A 26,703-nucleotide genomic window follows, 5' to 3' on the forward strand; every position below is an offset into this window, starting at 1 on the left:
GTATATTAAATGTTGGACATGCTATTCTAATAGTGCCATCGTGTCTAGCAAGGTGGTGCATAACTAAAAATACATAGAAAAGAAATAGCCATCAAAATAGTGTTCAACATGTTGGAGTCATATGAAGGGAGAGCCACTGTATCTTGTATACTTGTAAAGGATCTGGAGCATAGGAACGTCCGGCAGTAGCGTGCGCCTGATAGCTAGGTCCGTCTTAGCCGATGCCCACGAGTGGGATATTCCTTATGGAGGCAGAGGCTTTTGCCCGATGTAAGTGATATATTCCATCCCCCCTGCTCCAGGCTGACTTGGGGGCCAGTGTCTTCAGACCATGGACCTGGAGGCTCAGTGAGGCCAAGTCTGTCTTGCCACGTGGGTGACGCAGGGCCCCGGTATTTAATCGCCGCCTGCGGCATGGAACTCTCCACCGGTGGGTTTGCTGCTTTGGGGTTAATGCCCTTGAGGCCCTTGGCCTAGGTAGGTGGAGCCCAGGCTGGGCAGGTTGTCTGGCGGTGCCCAAGCCGGTTAGGGGACCCTCCACTCCCGGGTCATCACCCCTCCGTAGTTTCTCCTTAGGCTGCCTCTGTGTGGCCCCCGCACTCGGGGTAGGTTGGCCGCGGGTCTCCGCTTTACGCGTGTCCTCTCGGGCACGCTGGCTTTGTGCTGGCTGCTGTGTTTGATGGGTCCCCGGCTCAGGAGGTGGACGGGCTGTTGTGTTGGTAGCTTGTGGTAAACCCGTGCCCGGAGGGTCCGAAGTAGCTTGTTGAGCGATACGTTGCCAGAATTTGCAGCAGATAGCATCGAACCTGGTTTCGAAGAGGATCCTTCATTGCTGACCTGGGTCGCATTGGTGAGCCGCCATCATGGCGGCCATTTTGGTCGCGCCACGAGACAAGCGATCTGTGGATTTTTAGGTTTCTGGTGCTTTGTGTGGGATCTGCCCAGTAATGGGGACCGGGATGTTCCCCCCCGGTCCAAAGGGGGGGTGAAACAGGGTCCTGGATAGGTGGTTCTTATGGAGCCAGAGGAGCGGCCGTCCCCCCAGGCTCGGTTGCGTTGGTAGGCCGCCGAGGCTTTCAGTAGTGGCTACCCGGGAGCTTAGCTTCAGTCTGTGTGCAGGAATCTTTTGTGTGGGGTCAGGATGCAGCTTTGCTGCTGATAATTTGGGTAAAATACCCCTAATATTGGTCAATATTGTGAGTTTGTGGAGGAGCCCAAGTTGCATGTGGCTGCCTCGGTCGGCTGTCAGGCCCCGCCCCCCTATTCTCAATATTCTATCTCTGCCAGTCTCACTTCCTTTCTGTATATTTCATGCTAACAAACATTTATCCATGTCTTTCCACCAATCTGTGTGTGTTAAAGGTTTGTGTGTGAAGGTTGTATGTGTAGTCCGGTGGCTGCTGCATGTTGTGTGGGGGAAGTCTATGTTTGCAGATCTAACACACACACTGTATGCATATAGCCATTGGGAAATGTGTTGATGTTTCGTTTTAATTTCCCAGGTAGTCTAACAAAGCGAGCAAGTAAACTTGCTGGAATGCTAGATCTTGGAGGAGGATCTACACAAATTACCTTTTACCCTTATGATAAGGTATGTTTTTAGCAATTTAAAATATATTTTTTTGTTTTTATTATTATTACATTTTTGGACTTCTAAGCTTAAAGAAACATTCTAAGGTTAATATGTTTAATATTAAAATTTGAGTGTTCCTTACAATGTTTAGATGATAACACCCCTCCCCCCTGCATACTGACACACTGAATGTGAAGAGTCCTTCACTAAGACTCCCGGTGTTGCGGCTTCATTATATATTATCCAATGGCTGTCAGTCTGAGTCATGTACACCTTTACAATAATATATGACATGCCCTCAACACATATGGTGCATACAAACAATGGGAACTCCCTGTATAGTAGACTGGAAGGTTTACTACAATATGAGTAATATAAAATGCAACAATAAGCTATTAACTATTTCTTGTCCTCCATCCGGTGTGTTTACCCCTCACACTTCATTCTGTACTTGCACCTTTAATATTCGAAACCCTAAGTTTCATGTTAAAAAGAAAAAATGTAATACGCTGTGTGTTAGAATTGTGGATAGGACTTGATGTTGTACAACTAGCTTGTGAGTTAGTATATTGGTTGACATCAGTATTTTCATTATATTTATAGTTTGTCCTGTGCCTGTAACACACACATAGAAGGAATATAACTTTCAGCTTATTCTTGCTTTTCTCTTATGTGCTAGGAAACCTTTCCCAGTGCACCTGCTGGATATATCACTGCCTTTCACCTGTTCAATAACACATACACTCTTTATTCACACAGGTGAGTAGCTCACTACCTGTTTTTTAACATCTCAGATTCCAATGTAAAAATATGGAGAAATGTAACAAGTTGATTTTTAATGATATTACAAGTCTGCGTGATATATATATCCTTTTCAATTTTGTTTTCATTCCCACATTTTCTTAGGGGAAAAGGATATAGAAAAAAAAGTGAACAGATCGTTAACAGGATGGTTTTGAGAATAAATAGGTGTTCATTCACTAATCTGAATTGTAGTAAAATTTAAGCAAAAAAATTTCATTTTTTTCCAAATTGCTGTTTGCTATTTTTGCCTAGATTTTGCCTAGAATTTGCCATTTGGATTTCAGTGTCCTACAACTCGGATTTTAGTCATTAAACTCCAAATATAGCCACTAGAAAAGAGAGGAAAAATGAGTGAGGCTAGGATGGTGGCACAAGAGCGTATGTTCTATCACTGGCTGACATTAGAGGTTGTGCAGCCTTCTTTATAGCAAATTAAGTTCTCCTGACCTGGTTGTCAAATGGCCATGAATTTCAGTACTATCTTGCAACCGAGCAATCAGATTTTGAAGAATTATGATATTACATATTTTCCTGTAAAGTATTAATAGAGACGTTGTCTCAATGTGTTTTCCGTAGGGTAAGGTAATCCTTACCACTTTGTGGATGGTAGAAACCATCAGATTTTGATTATTCCTATAAATTAAACTGTAAAGTGGCATATTGGAATGCATTCACTAGTTCTCAAGTGTTGGGTTTCCAATTTGAGAATGTCTGTGACAGCTTTACTCAATAATTCACTTTACATGAGGCGTTCTAAATGCAAAGTGTCCTAGGAGAGCAGATTTCAAAGTACTGACAATAACCATTATAGAAGTAGACAGAGCTTTTTTGATTTCTTTCCAGTTACTAAGATTTTTATGTTCGTACCAAACTCCTCATCGAACCACACTTCCTTCCTCATCCATTCTCCTGTGTTACTTATATCATTAGTGTCTCAAGAGTATTCTGAGATCCTACAGTGAGGTCATATTGCAGTGGATCAGTTTGATCGTTATTTTTACTTTTAGAGTAAAGGTTTAATAGTGTTAAAAAATATTTTGAATGATAACCGAATGTCACCTCTTACCTTGCCCTTCTCTCCGCTGCAATTTCATTACAGAAGTTGGTGTCACACTTCTGTGACCCGGCTTTGATCTGCCTGTGCTCTTCTCTGGTACTTTATTGATTTGCCATGCTTGAGGACATTTTCCAAAACAGGGAAAACATCCTAGATGATACCGATGTGATTGGCATTGTTTCCAGCATTGACTCCTTTCCTATACTCTCTATCCAAAGCTTGCAGCGCCAGCTAGGGAGTTACCATAGCAAACAGTGCATGCGCTGTGATTGCTTTGGGTGGAAAGCCAAAGAACTGTCTGCGGGTCTCCTTTGTAAGTCATTTCCACGGCATAGAGTTGATGCTGAAATATTGATTGAATGTTGAGAGAAAAACACATTTTTTTAATAGATTTTTCTCCCAATCTATATATTTGCTAGCAGAAATGAAATTTAATCCACTTTAAAAAGAGCAAATGTAGTTTTAGGGCACGACAGGTGCCCATTGACTGCTCTTGTACATTAATGGTCAAAGCTACCTTACTGAATATCGGTCAAACTGTAGAATCTGTTAAGTCTCGTGTTCATATGTTCTGTTATGCCATTTTGACATGGGTGTTCATTTTAAACGGACTATTGAATTAATCTTTCCCTGTAGAATTTCAGATCACAGCAGACCTCTTAGATTTCTGTGAATCTAGATTCAAAATTAAGATTAAATACATTTTTGTGAGGATACAGCTTCCGGATACAGTCTATTCAATTACCCGCCAACCACTTATTTTCTGTTTTGACTGGTGTGCTATGTTTATTGTTTACTCTGTATCATGTAAAACGTTTAACTAAGGTAGGGGGGGTTGCGTCAACTAATACTTTACCCTCCTGAAGTCTGGTTTGGTCTGTGAAGTTGTTTTTGGCTGCCCAATCAATAGCTCTAATGTAGACAGTCTGACAGCTATGCACCAATAGCTAAAATCCATGGTGACTCTTAAATCAGACATTGTTAGAATTATTGTATAAATTGTGGCCAAATCCACCATGTTTTCCTCGGAATATACCTATTATTTATTTATTTATTTATTTATTTATTTTGTGCCGGGGTGGCGTGGGGGGGGGCAACTAAAGAAAAGTGCTCTCCTGCACTGTGCAGTATTTGTATGTTGCAGGAATTGATTAATCCCAGAAATATTGCAAACAACCAAAATTAATTATTTTCCCTTCTAAAACATATTTAATTCTATATACAAGGTAGCCTTTTTTTTTTTTTTTACAAACACAAAGAAGGTGTAGCGCTATATATAAAATATATATATTTTTTTTATTTGTTGACCAATATGAAAAATAAAATGTGTTCCAAAACTCCAGTCATCTTTGGGGTCTTCCCTAAGTGAATCCAATGTAACAAGAAGTCAGCAGATATTTTTAAAAATGTGATCCGAGTTCATATGTTATCAGTAACCGTAAAAGCTTTTGTGTAAATTCCTTCTGATTTTTAGGTGTTTGCATTTCCAGAGACCTTGACTTTTGTAAAAACACCTATGTTTCTCTTGCAGGACACATTTTTGTTTTAGTTATCAGATTCTAGACAGAAGTCACAGGTTTCCTATTATTTCCAGTTTTACCTCAAGCATTCACAATAATATTGCTGACAAGGCACATGGTGCTCTAATGAATTTACCCAAACTTGTCAATGTCCTTTATGTGTGCATTTTTAGGCGATCTAAATCCTTATACATTATTGGCTATAGGGGGCGTGGCAGAAGTGATTTTATTTTAGTAACACACATCACCATTGTGCAAACTGCATTAGTTACACAAATCTCTCTTCATTTTCTGAGAGACTAGTTAATCCACTTTTCACTTGTTTTGTAAATGTTTTTCTACAATTTTTAAAAAAATCTTTTATTTGCTTGCTTATTCTCTACAGCTATTTGGGACTTGGATTGATGTCTGCAAGGCTAGCTATCATGGGAGGAGAGGAGGGCACACCTTGTAAGTTCCTGTTTCCAACTGTAGTGTGATGTGTTGTGTTGTGGGTGATGTACAATAATAAGGGCTGCTTTACTCTGTTTTATGTTTTTTTCAGTGAAACAAGGAGAACAATTGGTGACTCCCTGTTTAACACCTGGATACGTGACTGACTTTTATCAAGCAGGCATTACTTACAACGTCAAAGGACAACAATCGGGTAATTTAAACAGATTTATACCAATTTGAAATTCAGTTTGCATGGCTTATTTCTTTAGGAAAAATCTATTTCCTGATCAACCCACGGCAGTATTAACCAATATGGAATAAGGGTAATGGGTTCTTATTAGATATTTTTTTTTTCAGTGGGGCGTTTCCATGTAAACCAATAAGTATATCCTCAACCCATGCTTTGATTTAATACAGATGGCCGGTAGAATGTCCAATTGATAAGCTACCCTACATATACAATGGACAATGTCCCCACCCACTATTAAACACTACATACAGCACATAAACAGTGTTCCACAAGGACAATACAAGGCACATAATAGCTGGATGATATTCAGATATAGCCATTACACATGCTCACACACCCACTCTATTTGTACACATGCTGTAGTGAAACACAGTGAGTTCACAACCGGTCATATGCTACTAGCCAGGCCTTAAAAGGTACTCACGACTGCGTGCCATAGTATGCTCACAAGGGGTGAATTTCTGTTTACCGGGTCTAGATTTTCAATTGCTATTGACATTTTGAGTCTTGAGTGTAGGTTTAATTTTTGGCAAACGCCTTTAAAAGTATGAATTATGCCGCCATCACAAAGATTATTCTGCCTTAGTTTGCAGAACCGCTAAACCTACATATTAATACATATTACAAGTGCCAATTGTTTTTCACTTGTGTAAGGACTATTGTATGCTGTTCTTGAATCATTCTTAATGTATGTGGTTGATGGTTTTAAATTGGTAAATTATTATTAGCTGCATTCACGGTTTTCCTTTTAACATCAAATATTTTCTTTTCTTTTTTTTGTACAACCTCTAGATATACCTCCTTTTGAATTATGTTCGCAGAGGATATCAAAGATACTCAACAAACATAAAATACACAAGATCCCAGAAATCATGAAACAGTCCTTTTATGCGTTTTCATATTATTTTGACCGTGCTGTGGATGTTAAGTTATTAGGTACGGTGTTTAATTTGTCTCTTGGAAATATACATGCAGTGGAAACCTGTGCTCTCTCTGTCGGTTGTAGCAAACCTTTCAGCACTCCAGCTGTTGTGGGTGTCATATCTCATGAAAATGAGCTGTGAATAAGTCCACAAAAGCTCAAAATTGTGTTGGAAAACATGAATGCTAATGAGAAAACTTACAAACCAGAACCTAGCATTTTGACTTTGACTTTTTGTGCACACAGGCTCCACGTGTCCAGTAAATATTTTAATGTTTGCAATACTTATCTGCAAATTGTAATCACTGTAATACTGACAGAGATCCCAGGTTTTCACAATATTTTGCTGCCAAACTGTGATTTTTCAGTTTATCCCTAAAGCTAGCTGACTGTGAAGGAACGTGCACATACTATAGCCCAGGGATAGGCAACCTTGGGCACTCTAGATGTTGTGGACTACATCTGGAGTGCCCAAAGGTTGCCCTTATAGCAATAATGCTGGCAAAGCATCAGGGGAGATGTAGTCTAAAACATTTGGAGTGCCGAAGATGGTCTACCCCTGCACTTGGCAGATGCTAGTTTGTGATAAAGACACAGTGAAGGGGGCTGCTAATTGGATGCATTTCTTGTCTACACAAAAGTACAGACTGGAGAAAGTGCTGGGATGTTTAAACACCTATGATTTCAGAATGGTATGTACAGGATAAAATATTGGATTGAGATAAATTGCCTTTTTTACATTTGTTTTCAGATTCACAACATGGCGGAATTCTCAAGGTTAAGGATTTTGATATGGCAGCTAAAAAAGGTAAGACGTTTAAAAAGAAAACCTCTATGACAGGTATTTTATAAAGGATCTATTTGCTTTAATTGATATGCACAGAAACATTGAATTACTTCATTCTAGAATTATTTAGTCGGAGTCTTAAATTCTCATATATTCAGGATTATTATTTTAATATTGCAGCATTACTGTATGAAATGTTTACTCCAACACTTTTAGAGGTTAAAATGGCCTATTTTACTTACCTGGAATCCAGCGCTGGATGAAGTGGAAACACAGCTAGGATACTCGCGTGGTCGAAAACACAGGCTTCCCTATAAGTAGCCTGTGATGGGACCATTTTGCCAGATCAGAGTGCAAGCATGCAATTTGAGCTTGTGCTGTGGGGAGAGAGAGTGAAGGAGACTGGGAGGTGGTGAGAATAAAAAAATGAGTCCGGGAGGGGAGGAAAAGCACTTCCCCTTGCAAGCTCTACATCGGTTTCCAGAACTATTTTATGCACAGAATTGACATTAGGTAGACCATAACAGAAGGCAAGCTTGCCGGGGTTGCTTCTAGCACCCTGCAAACAAGTTCAGATGACTACCACCATCACCACTTCAAATCATTGAAGTGGTAATTTTGGTTGGGGTAACCCCATACATTTATTATAGCTTATTATATATTAAAGGGAAACTCCAGTTCCAGGAAAACAATCTGTTTTCCTGGCACTGGAGGTACCCTCTCCCTCCCACCCCCCAATCCCCGGTTACTGAAGGGATGAAAACCCCTTCAGTCACTTACCTGAGGCAGCGACGATGTCACTCGTCGCTGTCTCCTCCTCCGCGCCGCTCCTCCTTCTGATTCCGTCAGCCGGTGGGAGAGACTGATCGCGCCCACCGGCCGAGGACACCTAATGCGCATGCGCGGCAATGCAGCGCATGCGCATTAGGTCTCCCCATAGGAAAGCATTCAATGCTTTCCTATGGGGAAATGAGCGATGCTGGAGTTCCTCACACAGCGCGAGGACGTCCAGCGACGCTCTAGCAAGGAAAATCCTTGCTAGAAATCAGGAAGTTCCCTCTAGTGGCTGTCTGGTAGACAGCCACTAGAGGTGGAGTTAACCCTGCAATGTAATTATTGCAGTTTATAAAAACTGCAATAATTACAGTTGCAGGGTTAGGAGTAGTGGGAGTTGGCACCCAGACCACTCCAATGGGCAGAAGTGGTCTGGGTGCCTGGAGTGTCCCTTTAAAGTTCATCTCTCTCTAAAATGTTAATTTTACTACAAACCTAATTGAAAAATAAAATTTTAAAAAATATATATATTTTAAAGTTTAGTATGTTGAGTTGTTGAGTCGGTAATTTTATTTTTTTTTGCTTAGTTTTTTAACTCTTCATATGAAAATACATTGCATAGATAACACCTGGTCTGTTAAACATGTGCTTAGTCTCAATGAATATGACGTCTATATATAACATTATCGAAAAATATTTTGCCAAATTAAGTGGTATGTCCTCCTGTAGAAAACGCTATTGCAGACTGCTTTTTTTGATAAATAAGAAACCTTACTGAAACAAAATTATACCAATTCTTTTGTGTTGTTGCTTTTGGTTTAGTTATAGTATAGATTTTGCCTTGCTATAAGTAAATGAGATTAGTTTGTACGTTTTACTGGCATGGAACCCAAACGTTCTATAACAAACAAAATGTATATATTTTTAAGAAGAAGACCCCCTAACCAATTTACTTGGCATTTTGACACTTAATCCAGGCATTTTGTTAACTCTGCTAAAGTTTATGAGGACATTTGTTTTGTTGTGAATTCAATTTTAGTAGGTTTATATTACTTTTATATGTAGATAATGATTTAAAAATAATAAAAAAATATATATAGACATGCAAAGTTTTCTTTATCCCCTAAACCCCAAATTGAAGTGAACCAAAAACTGAATTGCAAAATTTAGGCTAAAATAGCCAAGCTACCAAATGGCGTAGTTGGAGAATCTGCTTTTATTTTTTTTTATTTTTTTGCATAATGCAGCGTTTGGTGCAGCATGGAATTTTGCCCCACATGCGTAGTATCCTCCCAATGTTCCCCTTTGGTCATGGCTGAAAGGAACTAAAACTTGCCGTTCAAACCCTCACAGATGGTGGGGGGGGAAGGGTGTAGGGTTGCCACCTTTTTTGGAAAATAATGCCGTGCTAATTTGCATAGTTAATAATAAATGCATGACATCACAGGAAAGAATAAGAACACTTGGAAGGAGAAAATTACCTAAATCACTAATAAACTACTTACAATGTTGTCTGACTCTGTGCATAACACTGTGTGTGTGTGTGTGTGTGTGTGTGTGTATAGCAGTGTGTTGTTTTCTAAATGTGTATAACCGTGTGTGCATACTGTTGTCGGAGTTTGTCTGTATACTGTGAGTGTGCGTCTACTATGCCTGTGTAAGTAAGTGTGTGTGTGTGTGTATATATAGTATATATCAATGCATGAACATACCATTTATAACAGAGATGGACATTCTGGTTTGATTTCTCTAACCGTTCTCTCATCAGACTGCTGCATACATACACAGACTCTGTTGAACACACACGGAGACTCCTGTATGTATGTATGTATGTATATATACACACACACACGAACATATGTACTTCCTCTCAGGTCCTACTGCCATGCTTATTTTTCCTTGACCTGTATCTCCCACTTCTCCCATACGGACTCTATTGGTGGAGAGGGTAGGGACATGCTGCAACACCCCATCTCAACCCTCTCAACCACAGCTCATTCACAAACGAGTTTTCCTAGCTCGGCCTGAGCGCTCTGCACACCCTGGTGGCTGGTGCCGATATTGCAGAACATTCTCCTCAAAGAAAAATACAGAATATTGCTGGTATATTTGCCAGAGAGCATCAAATACCAGCTGTGCCAGTAAAATAACAGCCAGGTGACAACCCTGGTGGGGGCTGTATGTAATATATTCTTGTATTCCTAACTTTATACTGTTTAATATAAAAACCTACTTTGTGAAACAAAAGATGCTATTTAAGAGTCTGAAATTTAAGGAGACGTCAGCACTTGCTGATCGCATACTGTTAGAAAGGGGACTATGTTGGGGCTTTCAGGGTTTTTCCTGTATTGACGTAATTATTTTGGAATGTGTGTTGCTTCGATGTGGTATTCTTCAATTGTTGTATGCAACAATGTGAACTTGCAATATGACAGACAGGGAAAAGATGGCAAAAAGATGGCCATATCATTGTTATATTATATACATTTGCTTTTGTTTTGACTTCCATCATATTGTCTTTATTGTCATATTGTCTTTCTAACTTTTTGCTTTCAGCCTTTTAAATTTCACCATGTTGAGTACAGACCACCACCCCAAGTTAGATCTTTGCAATTATCTACATCTAAAACTACAGGATTGCAGGTGACCCACTGTATTTTTCAAATTAATTGTGCTGCAGATCACATCATGTAGTTTGTCACTTTCTTAAAACAGGCCCTAGTATTCTTCGAAATAAGGACACCATTGAAATTGAGCTCATCTGTCAGAGCCATACCACTGGTTTGCCTTCAATGCCTTTCCGTCATATCCACAACCATTTTCATTGATGTGCTTGTGTATAAAAGGGGTCAAATAGTAGATTTTTTTTATTTTTTTTGTGGCGAAGTCAAACTATGTTTCTAAGCTAATAGAAATTATTTTATGATGTCTTTTCTCCTTAGCATGTGATGGTATAAAAAAGACTCCAGGGCAAAATCCATTCCTCTGTATGGATCTTGCATATATAACATCCCTTCTTAAGAAATTGGGCTTTCCAATGGACAAAGACCTGAAGGTAAATGTGCCGATATTAAGGAACTTTGTGTGTTCATGAACATGTGGAGAGTGGAGAGGTGTCTCTTTGTATATGCACACCCAAGTATGAAAGATATTAAAATTAAAAAATTAAGGTTACATCTACAAACTAGGAAATAAAATATATTCATCATTTAGATGCGTGTGGGTGCGCTTCAGGCATTTTAAGGGTTTAATCTATCGCTCTGTTCGCCCTGTCTATCACATTAGCTGCGCAGAGGTCCAAAAAATGGATTCTCATAGATAATCCTTTGATTGGACCATTTAACTGGTTTTGAGTGCATGTGTGCACTCTGAGCTGATGTGAGGGGGCAGAGGGAAAGCAAGGAATAAAATAAGGAATTTTTATTTATGTTAACTTTACTGTTTCCCTTTAAAAGGTTGGTTTATTGAACAAATTAATATAATTCATTACAATTATAAATTGAAATTGGCTTAAAAGTGAACCTTATAGCTTTTTATTATATTGCAATTTTAAAAAACAAATGTTATTTACTTTTGATTAATTATAAAACTTGTCCTTTTTTTCTTTTCTGCAGTTGTTTAGTAAAATAAACGATGTTGAGACCAGCTGGGCCCTGGGAGCGACATTTTATTACATGAATATCTTGAACAGATGAATCTCACTTTTATTATCAAAATAAACTGGAAGTAACTGAGGTTTCTAGGACACAGCTTCAAGACTTCCGTCCTGGAGTTCCTTACTACAGCACCACAATTCATGTTTACATGGTGGCAGTGTTTACTTTTAGGGAAAGGTGATCAGTTAATAAGTCTTCTCATTAATGTATGTGTTCAGACAATTTACCTCTTAGAAAGCTCTATGATATATGTAATAGTTACTACTTTAAAATGTTCTTTTACACTTTTCCACCTTCACTTTTTGGTATAATGTATGGCTCCGAAGCTTCTGCGCCTTTGGTAACATATTATGAAAAGTACATATGTGTGTTTATTTTTTTTTTATTAATCTTGGTTAAAAAATGATATAGTTCAACAAGCCCTCCGTTCATGCCACTGCCAACCTGGAGTAATTCACTTTTTTGCTCCAATAACACAGCTTGTGTGGTCCACCACGTGGCGCATCCACGACTTGTAGTTAAGATGTAGTAAAACACTGAAACAACTGAAATTTAATTCCCAGAAACCTCTCTCGTAGTAAAGCCATGCTGTACAGATGTATTTATGGGATAAGCTTAGGACTGCCACAGAACATTAAACTGGAATTAGATGATTACCAAGTGCAAGTCCCCTAGTTTGTGTAATGCATTTTGAAAAGTGTCTTGATTAGGACACTGTTTTTACAAACTGATTTAGGTTAAAGGGACTCTCCAGTGCCAGAAAAACAAATCTGTTTTCCCCCACCCCATGTTGCTGAAGGGGTTTAAAATCCCTTCAGTGACTTACCTAAATCCAGCACTGATATCCCTTGGCGCTGGGTCAGGCTCTGCCCACGCTCCTCCCCTGCCGTCAGCCGGCGGGGGAGACCTAATGTGCATGCGCGACAATAGCCGTGCGCGCATTAGACCTCTCCATAGCAAAGCATTATTCAATGCTTTCCTATGGGAATTCCGGCGACGCTGGAGGTCCTCATGCATGAGCGTGAGGACGTCCAGCCTCATTTTAAACACTTTTCGTGTTTTAAGAAGCCGGAAGTCCCTCTAGTGGCTGTCTGATAGACAGCCACTGGAGGAGGACTTAACCCTGGAAGGTAATTATTGCAGTTTGTAAAAACTGCAATAATTACACTTGCAGGGTTAAGGGTGATGGGAGTTGGCACCCAGACCACTCTAATGGGCAGAAGTGGTCTGGAGTGTCCCTTTAATTCTAAAGTTGAACCTCACTCGCAATCACACACTTTTTCCTACTACTCCTACTACTAGACTAATGTTATAATTGGGGTCCTAGAACATGCACAATTAGCTCAGATGACGATGCCGTTTGTCAGAATACAAACCTGTTAATTTTAGACCACCACTACCACCCCATTGTAACTAGGCAGAACTGTTTGGAATGTAACCCAGAATTGTGATCTTTAGAGGCATTCCACTGGTTTCTATAGCGTGTACTCTAGTTCTATCTGGATAAAATGACACACCATTGTAAACCGGAGAACATTTCACTGTGAACTTGTCAAATTTAACATTTATGGGTGTGCATCAGATACACGGTGCATACTAAACGTAACTGGACCAAAACCTTGATTTGCAAGTTGCAGGCAGTTCTGACATGTACTGAAGGCAACAACCAGCCCTAGAACCACACGCTTTTGACATACCGTTAATTGGGGGCTTGTAACATAGCATTACACCTCTCGATAACAATACACCACTACACGTTTTGCCTCTAAACAGCTCAAATGTTTTTCACATTTTTTTTTTAAATGCAAACCATGTACAAAGCAAGAAAAGTACTTTATATACTGTGCAATGTATTTGTTTTTGAGGTTGAAAATGTTACCCAAATTATACCTTTGATAAATACAGTTGGTGCAAATGCCCTGTGTATGGTTTGAGTATTCTTATAAAGATCACATTTTGGAAAACCTTTTTATATTGTTCTACAAATGCAAAATGGTTTGCATTTAAGGGACACTATAGCCACCAGAACAACTACAGCTTAATGCAGTTGTTCTGGTGTCTATCGCTTTTCTCTGCAGGCTTTTAAATGTAAACACTGCCATTTTATAGAAAAGAAAGTGTTTACATTCCTGCCTAGTAACACCTCTAGTGGAAGCCACAAAGACGGCCATTAGAGGTGCTTGCTAGGTCAGTGCACAGTATGCAGCACTGGTGTTCAGTTTCTCCACACAAAGCATGGAGAAGCTGAATGCTTCCCATAGAAATTAATTTATTCAATGCATCATTTTGAATTGATGCTGATTGGTGCAGTGCAGCTTTTTTCCGTGCACAACAGCCTCCTAATGCTTTCCTGGAAAGCATTGGATTGGCTGAGATCATCAAGATTGATTGATTGATTAATCTCAGCCACGGAGGTGGAGCAGGGCAGGACTAGAAGAAAAGGTGAGTAAAACATGTTATTAAAAAACAGAAAAGTGGTCCGAAAAACTATACTGTTATTTTATCACTAGTGTCTGGAATATATGTTTGTTCCTGACACTATAGTGTTCCTAACTCTGCATATTTTTAGAGCAAATCTGTTGCGTGGTAAATGTTTGCCAGCCGCAGTAATTTGTGACATTGGAAGCGCTTATAGATTTGACAAAGTCACATTGGAGCATTTTTTAACAACTTCATATATGAAGGCACAATAAATGAAATTGGTGATTTCCTTATATTTATATGCTTGCTGCATTTAGAACAAATGATTATATGTAATCCTATACTTAGTGTAATGTAAATAACATGTGCCAGTTATTTATTTTATATTGTAGAATAAAATGATTTCACTCGAATTCTAAAATTAATGCATTTTTAGATAACTTGCGCTACCTCAATAAAATTAAAAAGAAAAAAATATTTTAATAGTGCTCTATTGACTCTTTCTTTCTACAGTAAACAGCTACATAGCACCCATCGATTATTTAATGGGTTTTGATAATGTTATTTTAAAGTGATTCTCCCGGAACAAAACCTCAAACCATGCATTATGCAAGAAAATGAGCCACATCCCTCGATACTAGATTGCATAATGTGATGGAAAGAATGCCATTGAGTTTTTTTTTGTAATTTTTTTTTAACATTAGCTAGTGATTCCTAGCAGCAAATAGTTGTATGTTACTTTGAAAACCAGAGGGGAAAAAAATCCCCATTCTATAAGTCCAGGTCAACTATGTAATTATGGGAGGAATCTTATGCAATTGGGGGGGAAAAATGACCATATGCAAATGAATAGCCACTATTTTTTATAACATTCATTGAACTATGGTTGATCAGTCGCCCTTGATATGTGTTGCAGCTGTAGAGCCAGCAGTTACGTCTTCCCTACACAAGACATTTTGCATTCATGGCAGAGCAATGGCTTCCTTACAGTTTGCTCTCCAATAGATCTGTGTGTCCTATGAATCTGATCTCTCCATATTTGCTTCTTTGCTGATCATCATTAACAATGATTTGAGTTGGTTTGTGTGTTAGGTTGCATACCAATACCGTTTATCGTACAGTAATAGACATCAGCCATCGGCTAAATCTCACTGCAAATATATTGCAACCCACACTAACCACAATTTTAAAATTTAGAAAGTATAGGGACCTCCAAAATATTTAAATTCCAGAAATGTCCACAATTTATTGTGAGTGCTACTGAGAATATCTTTTAAACAGAAGTTGTAGGGTTATCATTTTTAAGATGTGACTCTAAGGTCAATGCAAGGTTGAACACAATATAAATAGAACTACATCAATATTAATTGAACCTTATTAGGACTTGCTTATTGATTAATTTGAGGCAACATTGCAGTCAAACGTACAGGTTCCACTATGCTAATGGTTTTATTTTTTGTGTGGGGGGGGAGGGGGTTAATTTGTTTGTCTTAATATTCTAACTGCTATATTCATTTTGTAGTGTGCACATTTTCATTAGTTTAATGTGTACTGCAATGTTGTTTAACCCCTTAAGGACACATGACATGTGTGACATGTCATGATTCCCTTTTATTCCAGAAGTTTGGTCCTTAAGGGGTTAAAAGTCCAATCCCATAGACTTTTTTTCATTTTATTTTTAAATTTACTGGTAAATTGGTCACATTAAACCAAGTAATATATAATGTGATAACAATTTTTTGATGCAAAAATGTTTTAAAACAATGGCTAATGTGTGTCTGAAATATTTCATTCTAATAAAGACTGTTAATTTAATTATGTGTATCAGAGTTTTTATATATAATACATAAGATAAACTAAAATACAAATGACCCATTTTCAAGATTACAAGCACCCTAACCACTACAGCGCCTCTCTGCTCTGAGTTAATCCTGGCAGTGTAAACCCTAATAGTGTTCATCTTTTGCTCTCAGCAGGGCTTAGCAAAGGAAAGCTACTGGAAGCTCCTCTCAGGAGGTTCCAGCTCTCCTGCAGGTTGCAGAGAGGCAGGAAGCCCCACTCATTTATGGAGGGTATCATGGGATGCAAGAGTACAAAACCTCAGTATTGTACTCTTGCACATGAACGAGAGTACAGCACTGATGTGGCTTCTGTCAGATGAAATACCAGTATCTGAAGAAGGTCCCCAGCAGTGGCAGCCGGTCAAGTTTAACCCCTTAAGGACCAAACTTCTGGAATAAAAGGGAATCCTGACATGTCACACATGTCATGTGTCCTTAAGGGGTTAAAGATGGTGGGGCACTGCTCCCACTGACTTTTTGGGCTCTACCTATTAAACCCCACGAAATGCCATGCCCTGTTAACAACCAGATGCATCTCTAGTCATTAATAAAGGGGAGAATGTAAACTGCCAATGCAATTATGGCACACATGTTTTTTCTTACAGATCAATAAATTGTGCTAATAAAGACTATTATTTATATAATATATATTTATATATTTAGTGGACATGTGTACTTGTGTAATTCAAGCTGCTACCACACTTCATGTGTCTCCCTACTACCACCCAACAAGTAAAAAAAAATTTGAGCTATAGTGGAGCTCGATTACAACCAGTCATAATGTAAATCACTCAAGCGCAAATACTTCTCTTTAGAACAAGAATCTCTAACAAAATTGTCATAGAGAAGATTCAGCTGAGAAACGAGTACAACATTTTAGTGTAGTTGTATGTCAAAGCTAAATCATAATATATACAAAGTCCAAAATGACTACTTACATGAACTGCTGCTAAACAAAAGTTAGCCAATTTTATTTGTTCTTTTGGGGACATTATGGCGGCCACTCCTCTCTAACCGAATACACCTTTTCTCTTTGTTTTATATACTTGCAACAAAATAATATATTTGGCTCTAAACTGTGTGCATATTGCATCTTCAGTGCACTCCAACTGTAATCATGCAGCAATATCCTTGTAATAAAAACGGAGACTCTGTGTAGCATCAAATTTGGCAAGGCTTTATTATAAATCCAATAAAAATTTGAAGATACATGTTCCACCTTCAATTTAGGCTTCCTCTGTCTCCCATTATAAAAGCACGAGTCTCCTTTAATCATTCAATTAGTTTGGCTTGTGTTCCACGGTGGATCGAATCCTATTTATGTGGCATATGATCGTGCCTCAAATTCTGTCCACCATCTTATGTTCATATATGCATTCCACCGCTCCATTCACTCACTTGCGTTTCAAAATGCATTCCACCACCCATATATCCAGGGCCGATGCAAGGATTTTTGACTACACAGGCAAAGATGCATTTTGCTTCCCCCACCCAATAACACTTTTCTGTGTGTCTTTCTCCCCTCCAGCTCCGTAGCGTGTCCCTTTCTCCCCCAGCTCCGTAGCGTGTCCCTTTCTCCCCCAGCTCCGTAGCGTGTCCCTTTCTCCCCCAGCTCCGTAGCGTGTCCCTTTCTCCCCCTCTTTGTCCTCCTTCAGCCCCTTCTTAGTTTCTCTTTGTGCCCCATCAGTCTCTCTTCCTCTTTGTGCCCGCTGCCCCTCTGTGCGCCTCTCTGAACCCCCCAGCCCCTTTCATAGTGCCACCCTCCCCTCCTGTACCTTTTATTATTATTGCCATTTATATAGCGTTTTACAATATTATGAGAGGGGGGATTTAACTATAGATAGGACAATTACAAGAAAACTTACAGGACCGATAGGTTGAAGAGGACCCTGCTCAAACGAGCTTACAGTCTATAGAAGGTGGGGTATAAAACACAATCGGACAGGAGATATCAATCAAATAAAGTGGGAATAAAGCAGAGCTGGAGGAGAGATTAAAGTGCTGCCCTTTAGGAGAGAGCAAGAGACAGGTATGTGAGGTAGAGGTTACTCTGGGAGGCAATAAGCTTTCCTAAAGAGATGGGTTTTAAGGCACTTCTTAAACGATTGAAGACTAGGGGAAAGTCTGATGGTGGTAGGCAGGCTATTCCATAGGAAGGGAGCTGCCCACGAGAAGTCCTGCAAGCGTGAGTTGGCTGTACAGGTGCGAGCAGCGGACAGTAGAAGGTCACGGGCAGAGCCTAGAGACTGAGAAGGGGAATACTTATACATCAATAAAGAGATATGAGGGGCTAGAATTGGACAATGCTTTATAGGTATGGGTTAGCACTTTGAATTGACTCCTATAGGATACAGGAAGCCAGTGTAAGGACTGACAGAGGGGTGAGGTGTGAGAGGACCGACTAGAGAGAAAAATCAGTCTGGCGGCAGCATTCATTACAGACTGTAGCGGGGCAATACGGCTTTTGGGAAGACCAATTAGGGGAGGGTTTCTCCTCCCCTCTCAAACCTTTCATTATCTCCCCCCTCCTGAACCTTTCATAGTCAACACTCACCTTCTGTACTTTTCATTGTGTCTCCTCCCCTCCTGTACCTTTCATTGTACTCCCTCCTCTCATGTACCTTCTAATGCCGCCCTCCCCTCCAGAACCTTTCATTATCTCCCCTCTCCCCTCCTGAACCTTTCATAGACCAACCTCACCTCCTGTACCTTTTATTGGCCCCTCACCCCTCCTGTGAAAAAGTAATAGAGAGTATATAAATATAAAAAAGATTTATTGCAGTGGCTGAAAAAACATTGGTTGGTTTGGAGAGTGAAGGGAAGCGAGAGCGGACAGAAGCAATCTCCCCTGAGAGAGGGGCAAACAAGGATACAACATAGACTAATAAATTAAAGATAGATTCCTGAAACCATAGGGCATGTAAAACAAGCTCACACCTTCAGATAACTAACAGACAGCTGGAATTAAACAAGCTAAGTACTACTCTTTTTATTTTTTCTCATTTAGATTAGACCTGTGTTAACATTTTTACAAACTTACCACTGACAAAAATACTGAAAACACTTAAGAAAGCCATTCTATGATACGGCTACTAAAAAAAACAACTCAACTTAAAAAGGATAAAGAAAAGGGGGGGGGGGAAGAGACCACAAGAAAGAAGGGTATCTGGCTTTTTTCCATCAGCAAAAAGCAAAAAGGGTGATCACAAAGTCTCAGGGAGACACAAACTTAATCAACATGGAACAAACCATGACAAATTCACAAACATCCTTTAGCAGTACTGAGGTAACCAATGCCACCCAAGAATTTTTTCCAAAAATGCTTTACTAAACTATTTGATAAATTCAAATTAGAGCTAAACAAAAATACAACTAACTTACAATCATAAATAAAAATAATCTCAGATAAAACTGCAAACCGTTGAAGAAAAAGTTATAAGAATCAGTTCACAATACTCCCCATTAAATAATGTGATAACTCTTACTCAAAGAACTGGTATGATCGAATCAAATATAGCAAACATGGAAGATCAAGAAGACTAAACCTGACATTCCATGGCATTTCAGAAGAAATAACATGAAAAATTAGAAGAATATCTCTATGATCTATTTAGATCTTTTGAAGTAACCCTCCCAAAAACATATTACATAGTAGAAAGATTCCATCGCGCCTTTAAACCGAAAAAAAAAACGCCCTAGGAAAAGCTCCTAGAGACGTGATAGTGCAATTCCACTCCTATCAGTTTAAAGAAAAATATTGGCAGCCTTCAGCGCAAAACTGAATAAAGATGAAAAATGTAAAGATATTTTAATATTTCAAGATCTCTCAAGCTATACCCGAACATGGAGGAAAAGCTTTAGTCCCAATCTTTCCATATTAAGACAACATCAAATAAAATACTCCTGGAATTTCCATAACAAATTGAAGATCATCTGGAATGGCTAAACAACATTCTTTAAAGACCTGGACAGTACCAAAGATTGGCTCATTAAAAATAAATTAACATAATTTCTCCAGCAACATTACTTATGAATCATAAATATATAAGAGAAGAGGACAAGGAAGATAAGAAAATCTGAAAAGAACAGAAATAACTTTCTCAGGTTTTTTATTTTTTTCCTCTCTTTGAATTAATGCAATTAAGCAATATATTTACACATCTTATTTTAGCATTATGCCTAAGCAATCCATTTATAAAATACATTTTAGCACTTAGCACCTAACGCAAATCACTACAAATTTTCAAAATGAATAGGGAACTAACCTCTACGTATTATATAGCGGAATATATTTCTGTGTACTTAATATTTATCTATCAATTTTCATTTTTATTTTAGAGTCACAATTGAAAAGTAATAACAAATAAACGGTGCTGTATAGGCGCTTCAAAAATAGTATAGTGAAGAACCTGATTCCACTAAGCAGCTCACATACGTGTAGTTACCTCCAAACCATAACACAATAGCATGCAAGAAAGTGGGGTAATGAAAGTGGAACAGAAGGGTCACAACAAACAAAACCCAGTGGAGCGCTAATCTAAATTACTTGACTCACCCTTGTATTAAGGGGTATGCAATACGAGAAAATCTAAAAGGAAAAAATATAATGGAAACAATGGTGTAGTATATCTGGACTTGATATTCTTAGAGAAAAGAGCTGTGTATGTAACAAACTCACATGGTTCAGAGCCTGACAGGGATAGGCTCAGGTCATAAACGCAGAGGTATTTTAAAGCAAATACCAAGCTTCTTCAATAACTGTATGGTAATCCTCAAAGAAAGGGAGAGAAAGGGAACAATGGACCAGAGTCCTAGTGTATTATCTTCAACCCAATGTAGCAGTAAAACAAGTACAAGTGCTTGCTCACCTTTAAGAGAGCCAATCCAAACTGGGCTCTCAGTGTGATAGGTAATGTGCCTTTAAGAGGGCACTGCTCTTCTTTGTTTGCAGGAGAATAGATGCAGGACGTAGGCTCATATGAACAATCTAAAATTAATTGATTGTAAAACACTTACATAAAATACAAAGTAAAAGTCCCATAAAATAATGGTGAAGAGATGAGTTCTCGTCCGAAACGCGCTTCGCCTTATAGAAAGGCCTTATAGAAAGGCAAACATATAGTCTTCAAGTGTACTTGTATAGCATTTGCATGCTCGGTATTCCATACAAAATATGGACATCGATAGTGTTGTCGCGAACCCGAAATTTTCGGTTCGCGAACGGCGAACGCGAACTTCCGCAAATGTTCGCGAACCGGCGAACCGCGCGAACCGCCATTGACTTCAATGGGCAGGCGAATTTTAAAACCAACAGGGACTCTTTCTGGCCACAAAAGTGATGGAAAAGTTGTTTCAAGGGGACTAACACCTGGACTGTGGCATGCCGGAGGGGGATCCATGGCAAAACTCCCATGGAAAATTGCACAGTTGATGCAGAGTCTGCTTTTAATCCATGAAGGGCAGAAATCACCTAACATTGACACCTGTCCTCAAAGCCCCTGATACACACTGACACAGAGCAGAATAGAGACTGTTCCCCGTCCTCAGAGACCATGATACACACTGACACAGAGCAGAATAGAGACTGTTACCCCTACATAGGGTCACTTGGCAGATATGGCGGGGTCGTGGGAGGGGGAGGATGACTTTCACCTCTTCCCCTGTTACATTCCCGTTGTGCTGTGACATCACCCTTATACGCTGTGTAAAGCATACTATTTAATTTGATCAGCATGGCCACTTGAGTTTTTATAGTTTTCACGCTGCTTGTAGTTTATATATGGTTCACAAAAATCAAACAAACGATAAAGTAAACATGTAAGGATTCAGAATATTCTTTCAAACCCTTACACATTGTGTGTACGTATTTTTTGTCTTAAGTTTGTGGCTTTAAAGAGGTTTACGTTGTTTCTATGATGTGCATAACATGTTCTTGTAAATGTTTGTTAAATTTTTCCTGGAATTGTAATTTTTGAATCTGAATAAAGATAGTCAAATCCCTGATACACACTGACACAGAGCAGAATAGGGACTGTTCCCCCTACATAGGGTCACTTGGCAGATATGGATTGACACCTATCCTAATGATCCCTGATACACACTGACACAGAGCAGAATAGAGACTGTTCCCCCTACATAGGGTCACTTGGCAGATATGGATTGACACCTGTCCTCAAAACCCCTGATACACACTGACACAGAGCAGAATAGGGACTGTTCCCCCTACATAGGGTCACTTGGCAGATATGGATTGACACCTGTCCTCAAAACCCCTGATACACACTGACACAGAGCAGAATAGGGACTGTTCCTCCTACATAGGGTCACTTGGCAGATATGGATTGACACCTGTCCTCAAAACCCCTGATACACACTGACACAGAGCAGAATAGAGACTGTTCCCTGTCCACAGAGACCATGATACACACTGACACAGAGCAGAATAGAGACTGTCCCCCCTACATAGGGTCACTTGGCAGGTATGGATTGACACCTGTCCTCAAAGCCCCTGATACACACTGACACAGAGCAGAATAGAGACTGTTCCCTGTCCACAGAGACCATGATACACACTGACACAGAGCAGAATAGAGACTGTTCCCTGTCCACAGAGACCATGATACACACTGACACAGAGCAGAATAGAGACTGTTCACCGTCCACAGAGACCATGATACACACTGACACAGAGCAGAATAGAGACTGTCCCCCCTACATAGGGTCACTTGGCAGGTATGGATTGACACCTGTCCTCAAAGCCCCTGATACACACTGACACAGAGCAGAATAGGGACTGTTCCCCCTACATAGGGTCACTTGGCAGATATGGATTGACACCTGTCCTCAAAACCCATGATACACACTGACACAGAGCAGAATAGGGACTGTTACCCCTACATAGGGTCACTTGGCAGGTATGGATTGACACCTGTCCTCAAAGCCCATGATACACACTGGGGGGAGCTACTGTCCTCCCCAACCCCTGCGCGGTGGGTGGGGGCAATAAATCACAATGGGGGGACCTACTGTCCTCCCCCCCTCGGCCCCCACCCCTGCGCGGTGGGTGGGGGCCATAAATCACAATGGAGGGGCCTACTTTCCTCCCCCCCGGCCCCCATCCCTGCGCGGTGGGTGGGGGGCATAAATCACAATGGGACGGACCTACTGATAGGAGTGGAGTATTGTTCATATCAGTTTAATACCTTCCGCGTCTCCTATCAGTGGACGTGTATATGGCAGCTATTTTAGGAACCGCACACCTGGGACCCGAGCAAGGTCACCTCGTTCAAGCTGCTCTGGTTCCTTGATGAGCCAGCTGTCCGTGAGTTAACATGTCCCGTGGAGAAGCACTCTGTCCTGTAAAGCCTCAAACTGCTATTCAATCTATAACAGTGAAAAAAACAATTTGTTTCTAAAAGCACGCTATAGAGACACCAGATATGATTGGCAATGTGCACTGGAACACTTCTGGAGAGCACACGCTGAAGGAAGGCCTGACAGAGCCGCTTGAAGGACACTGACTGGCTGCTATTAGCTTACACTGGAAACCTTTTTTCTTTGTAAAAGCACGCTAAAGAGACACCAGATATGATTGCAACTGTCAAAGCACGCTGGCACAGGTCTGCAGAGCACACGCTGAAGTAGGCCTGACACCCAGACGCTTGCAGACAACTAACTGATCTTCTATTACAGTGAAAAAAAAATAATTTCTTTAAAATCTAAAGCTTAAGCTATTGTTAAAACAGATATGAGTGGTGGCACTGACTGTGCAAATGGGCAAGGCATCCAACCTGACACAGAAGCTGGCAGGCAGGCAACTGCTCTTCTATTACAGTGAAAAAAAATGATTTCTTTTAAATCTAAAGCTTAAGCTATTGTAAAAACAGATATGAGTGGTGGCACTGGGCAAGAGGGCACAGTATCCACTGTGAACCTCACACAGAAGCTGGCAGGCAGGCAACTGCTCTTCTATTACAGTGGAAACACAATTTTGGTTGTAAAAGCACGCTATAGAGACACCAGATATGAGTGGCAACTGTCAAAGTACGCTGGCAGGGTTGTGCAGGGCACACGCTGAAGGAAGGCCTGACAGAGCCGCTTGAAGGACACTGACTGGCTGCTATTAGCTTACACTGGAAACCTTTTTTCTTTGTAAAAGCACGCTATAGAGATACCAGATATGAGTGGCAATTGTCAAAGTACGCTGGCAGGGTTGTGCAGGGCACACGCTGAAGGAAGGCCTGACAGAGCCACTTGAAGGACACTGACTGGCTGCTATTAGCTTACACTGGAAACCTTTTTTCTTTGTAAAAGCACGCTAAAGAGACACCAGATATGATTGGCAACTGTCAAAGCACGCTGGCACAGGTCTGCAGAGCACACGCTGAAGTAGGCCTGACATCCAGACGCTTGCAGACAACTAACTGATCTTCTATTACAGTGAAAAAAAATGATTTCTTTAAAATCTAAAGCTTAAGCTATTGTTAAAACAGATATGTGTGGTGGCACTGACTGTGCAAATGGGCAAGGCATCCAACCTGACACAGAAGCTGGCAGGCAGGCAACTGCTCTTCTATTACAGTGAAAAAAATGATTTCTTTTAAATCTAAAGCTTAAGCTATTGTTAAAACAGATATGAGTGGTGGCACTGACTGTGCAAATGGGCAAGGCATCCAACCTGACACAGAAGCTGGCAGGCAGGCAACTGCTCTTCTATTACAGTGAAAAAAAATTATTTCTTTAAAATCTAAAGCTTAAGCTATTGTTAAAACAGATATGAGTGGTGGCACTGACTGTGCAAATGGGCAAGGCATCCAACCTGACACAGAAGCTGGCAGGCAGGCAACTGCTCTTCTATTACAGTGAAAAAAAATGATTTCTTTAAAATCTAAAGCTTAAGCTATTGTTAAAACAGATATGAGTGGTGGCACTGACTGTGCAAATGGGCAAGGCATCCAACCTGACACAGAAGCTGGCAGGCAGGCAACTGCTCTTCTATTACAGTGAAAAAAAATAATTTCTTTAAAATCTAAAGCTTAAGCTATTGTTAAAACAGATATGAGTGGTGGCACTGACTGTGCAAATGGGCAAGGCATCCAACCTGACACAGAAGCTGGCAGGCAGGCAACTGCTCTTCTATTACAGTGAAAAAAATGATTTCTTTAAAATCTAAAGCTTAAGCTATTGTTAAAACAGATATGAGTGGTGGCACTGACTGTGCAAATGGGCAAGGCATCCAACCTGACACAGAAGCTGGCAGGCAGGCAACTGCTCTTCTATTACAGTGAAAAAAAATGATTTCTTTAAAATCTAAAGCTTAAGCTATTGTTAAAACAGATATGAGTGGTGGCACTGACTGTGCAAATGGGCAAGGCATCCAACCTGACACAGAAGCTGGCAGGCAGGCAACTGCTCTTCTATTACAGTGAAAATAAATTATTTCTTTAAAATCTAAAGCTTAAGCTATTGTTAAAACAGATATGAGTGGTGGCACTGACTGTGCAAATGGGCAAGGCATCCAACCTGACACAGAAGCTGGCAGGCAGGCAACTGCTCTTCTATTACAGTGAAAAAAAATGATTTCTTTAAAATCTAAAGCTTAAGCTATTGTTAAAACAGATATGAGTGGTGGCACTGACTGTGCAAATGGGCAAGGCATCCAACCTGACACAGAAGCTGGCAGGCAGGCAGGCAACTGCTCTTCTATTACAGTGAAAAAAAACATTTCTTTAAAATCTAAAGCTTAAGCTATTGTTAAAACAGATATGAGTGGTGGCACTGACTGTGCAAATGGGCAAGGCATCCAACCTGACACAGAAGCTGGCAGGCAGGCAACTGCTCTTCTATTACAGTGAAAACAAATTATTTATTTAAAATCTAAAGCTTAACCAATTGTTAAAACAGATATGAGTGGTGGCACTGACTGTGCAAATGGGCAAGGCATCCAACCTGACACAGAAGCTGGGAGGCAGGCAACTGCTCTTCTATTACAGTGAAAACAAATTATTTATTTTAAATCTAAAGCTTAACCAATTGTTAAAACAGATATGAGTGGTGGCACTGGGCAAGTAGGCACAGTATCCAATGTGAACCTCACACAGAAGCTGGCAGGCAGGCACCTGCAATTACATTACACAGGAAAAAAAAAAAAAGCAGCCTGATGTTATAGCCCTAAAAAGGGCTTTTTGGGGTGCTGTCCTTACAGCAGAGATCAGATGAGTCCTTCAGGATTGTAGTGGACACTCAATACCCTAGCCTAGCTATCAATTTCCCTATCTCATCAGCAGCAGCTAAACTTTCCCTCCTCTCACTAAGCATGCAGCTTCAGAATGAATCGAAAATGGATGCTGGGAGGGAGGTTGGAGGGTGTGGAAGGGAGGGAGTGCTGCTGATTGGCTGGAATGTGTCTGCTGACCGAGAGGCACAGGGTCAAAGTTTGCCCAATGATGACGAATAGGGGGCGGATCGAACCGCCCATGTGTTCGCCCGCGGCGGCGAACGCGAACACGCTAAGTTCGCCGGGAACTGTTCGCCGGCGGACAGTTCGGTACATCACTAGACATAGAAGAGAAGGAAAGGAGGGGTCAATGTAGTATATTAACTTCATGGACATTTAAACCCACAATAAATAAAGGGATACATCGAAACAGAAAAATCTCACTTC

The 26,703-nt window shown here is 40.2% G+C and overlaps 1 protein-coding gene across 1 annotated transcript in view; it reads left to right on the forward strand.

The window, feature by feature from the left end:
• ENTPD6 (ectonucleoside triphosphate diphosphohydrolase 6) overlaps positions 1-15,760 on the forward strand; it is a 32,852-nt gene extending 17,092 nt beyond the window's left edge. The window contains exons 7-14 of the mRNA XM_063443704.1: positions 1,503-1,591; positions 2,253-2,332; positions 5,340-5,404; positions 5,499-5,600; positions 6,432-6,575; positions 7,313-7,369; positions 11,065-11,177; positions 11,737-15,760. Of these exons, the coding sequence (XP_063299774.1) occupies positions 1,503-1,591; positions 2,253-2,332; positions 5,340-5,404; positions 5,499-5,600; positions 6,432-6,575; positions 7,313-7,369; positions 11,065-11,177; positions 11,737-11,817 (731 nt within the window). The 3' untranslated portion in view covers positions 11,818-15,760. The remainder of the gene's footprint in view (positions 1-1,502; positions 1,592-2,252; positions 2,333-5,339; positions 5,405-5,498; positions 5,601-6,431; positions 6,576-7,312; positions 7,370-11,064; positions 11,178-11,736) is intronic.
• The last annotated feature ends 10,943 nt before the right edge of the window (positions 15,761-26,703 follow it).

The sequence above is a fragment of the Pelobates fuscus genome, chromosome 2, assembly GCF_036172605.1.
Source record: "Pelobates fuscus isolate aPelFus1 chromosome 2, aPelFus1.pri, whole genome shotgun sequence".
Classification (NCBI taxonomy): Eukaryota; Metazoa; Chordata; class Amphibia; order Anura; family Pelobatidae; genus Pelobates; species Pelobates fuscus.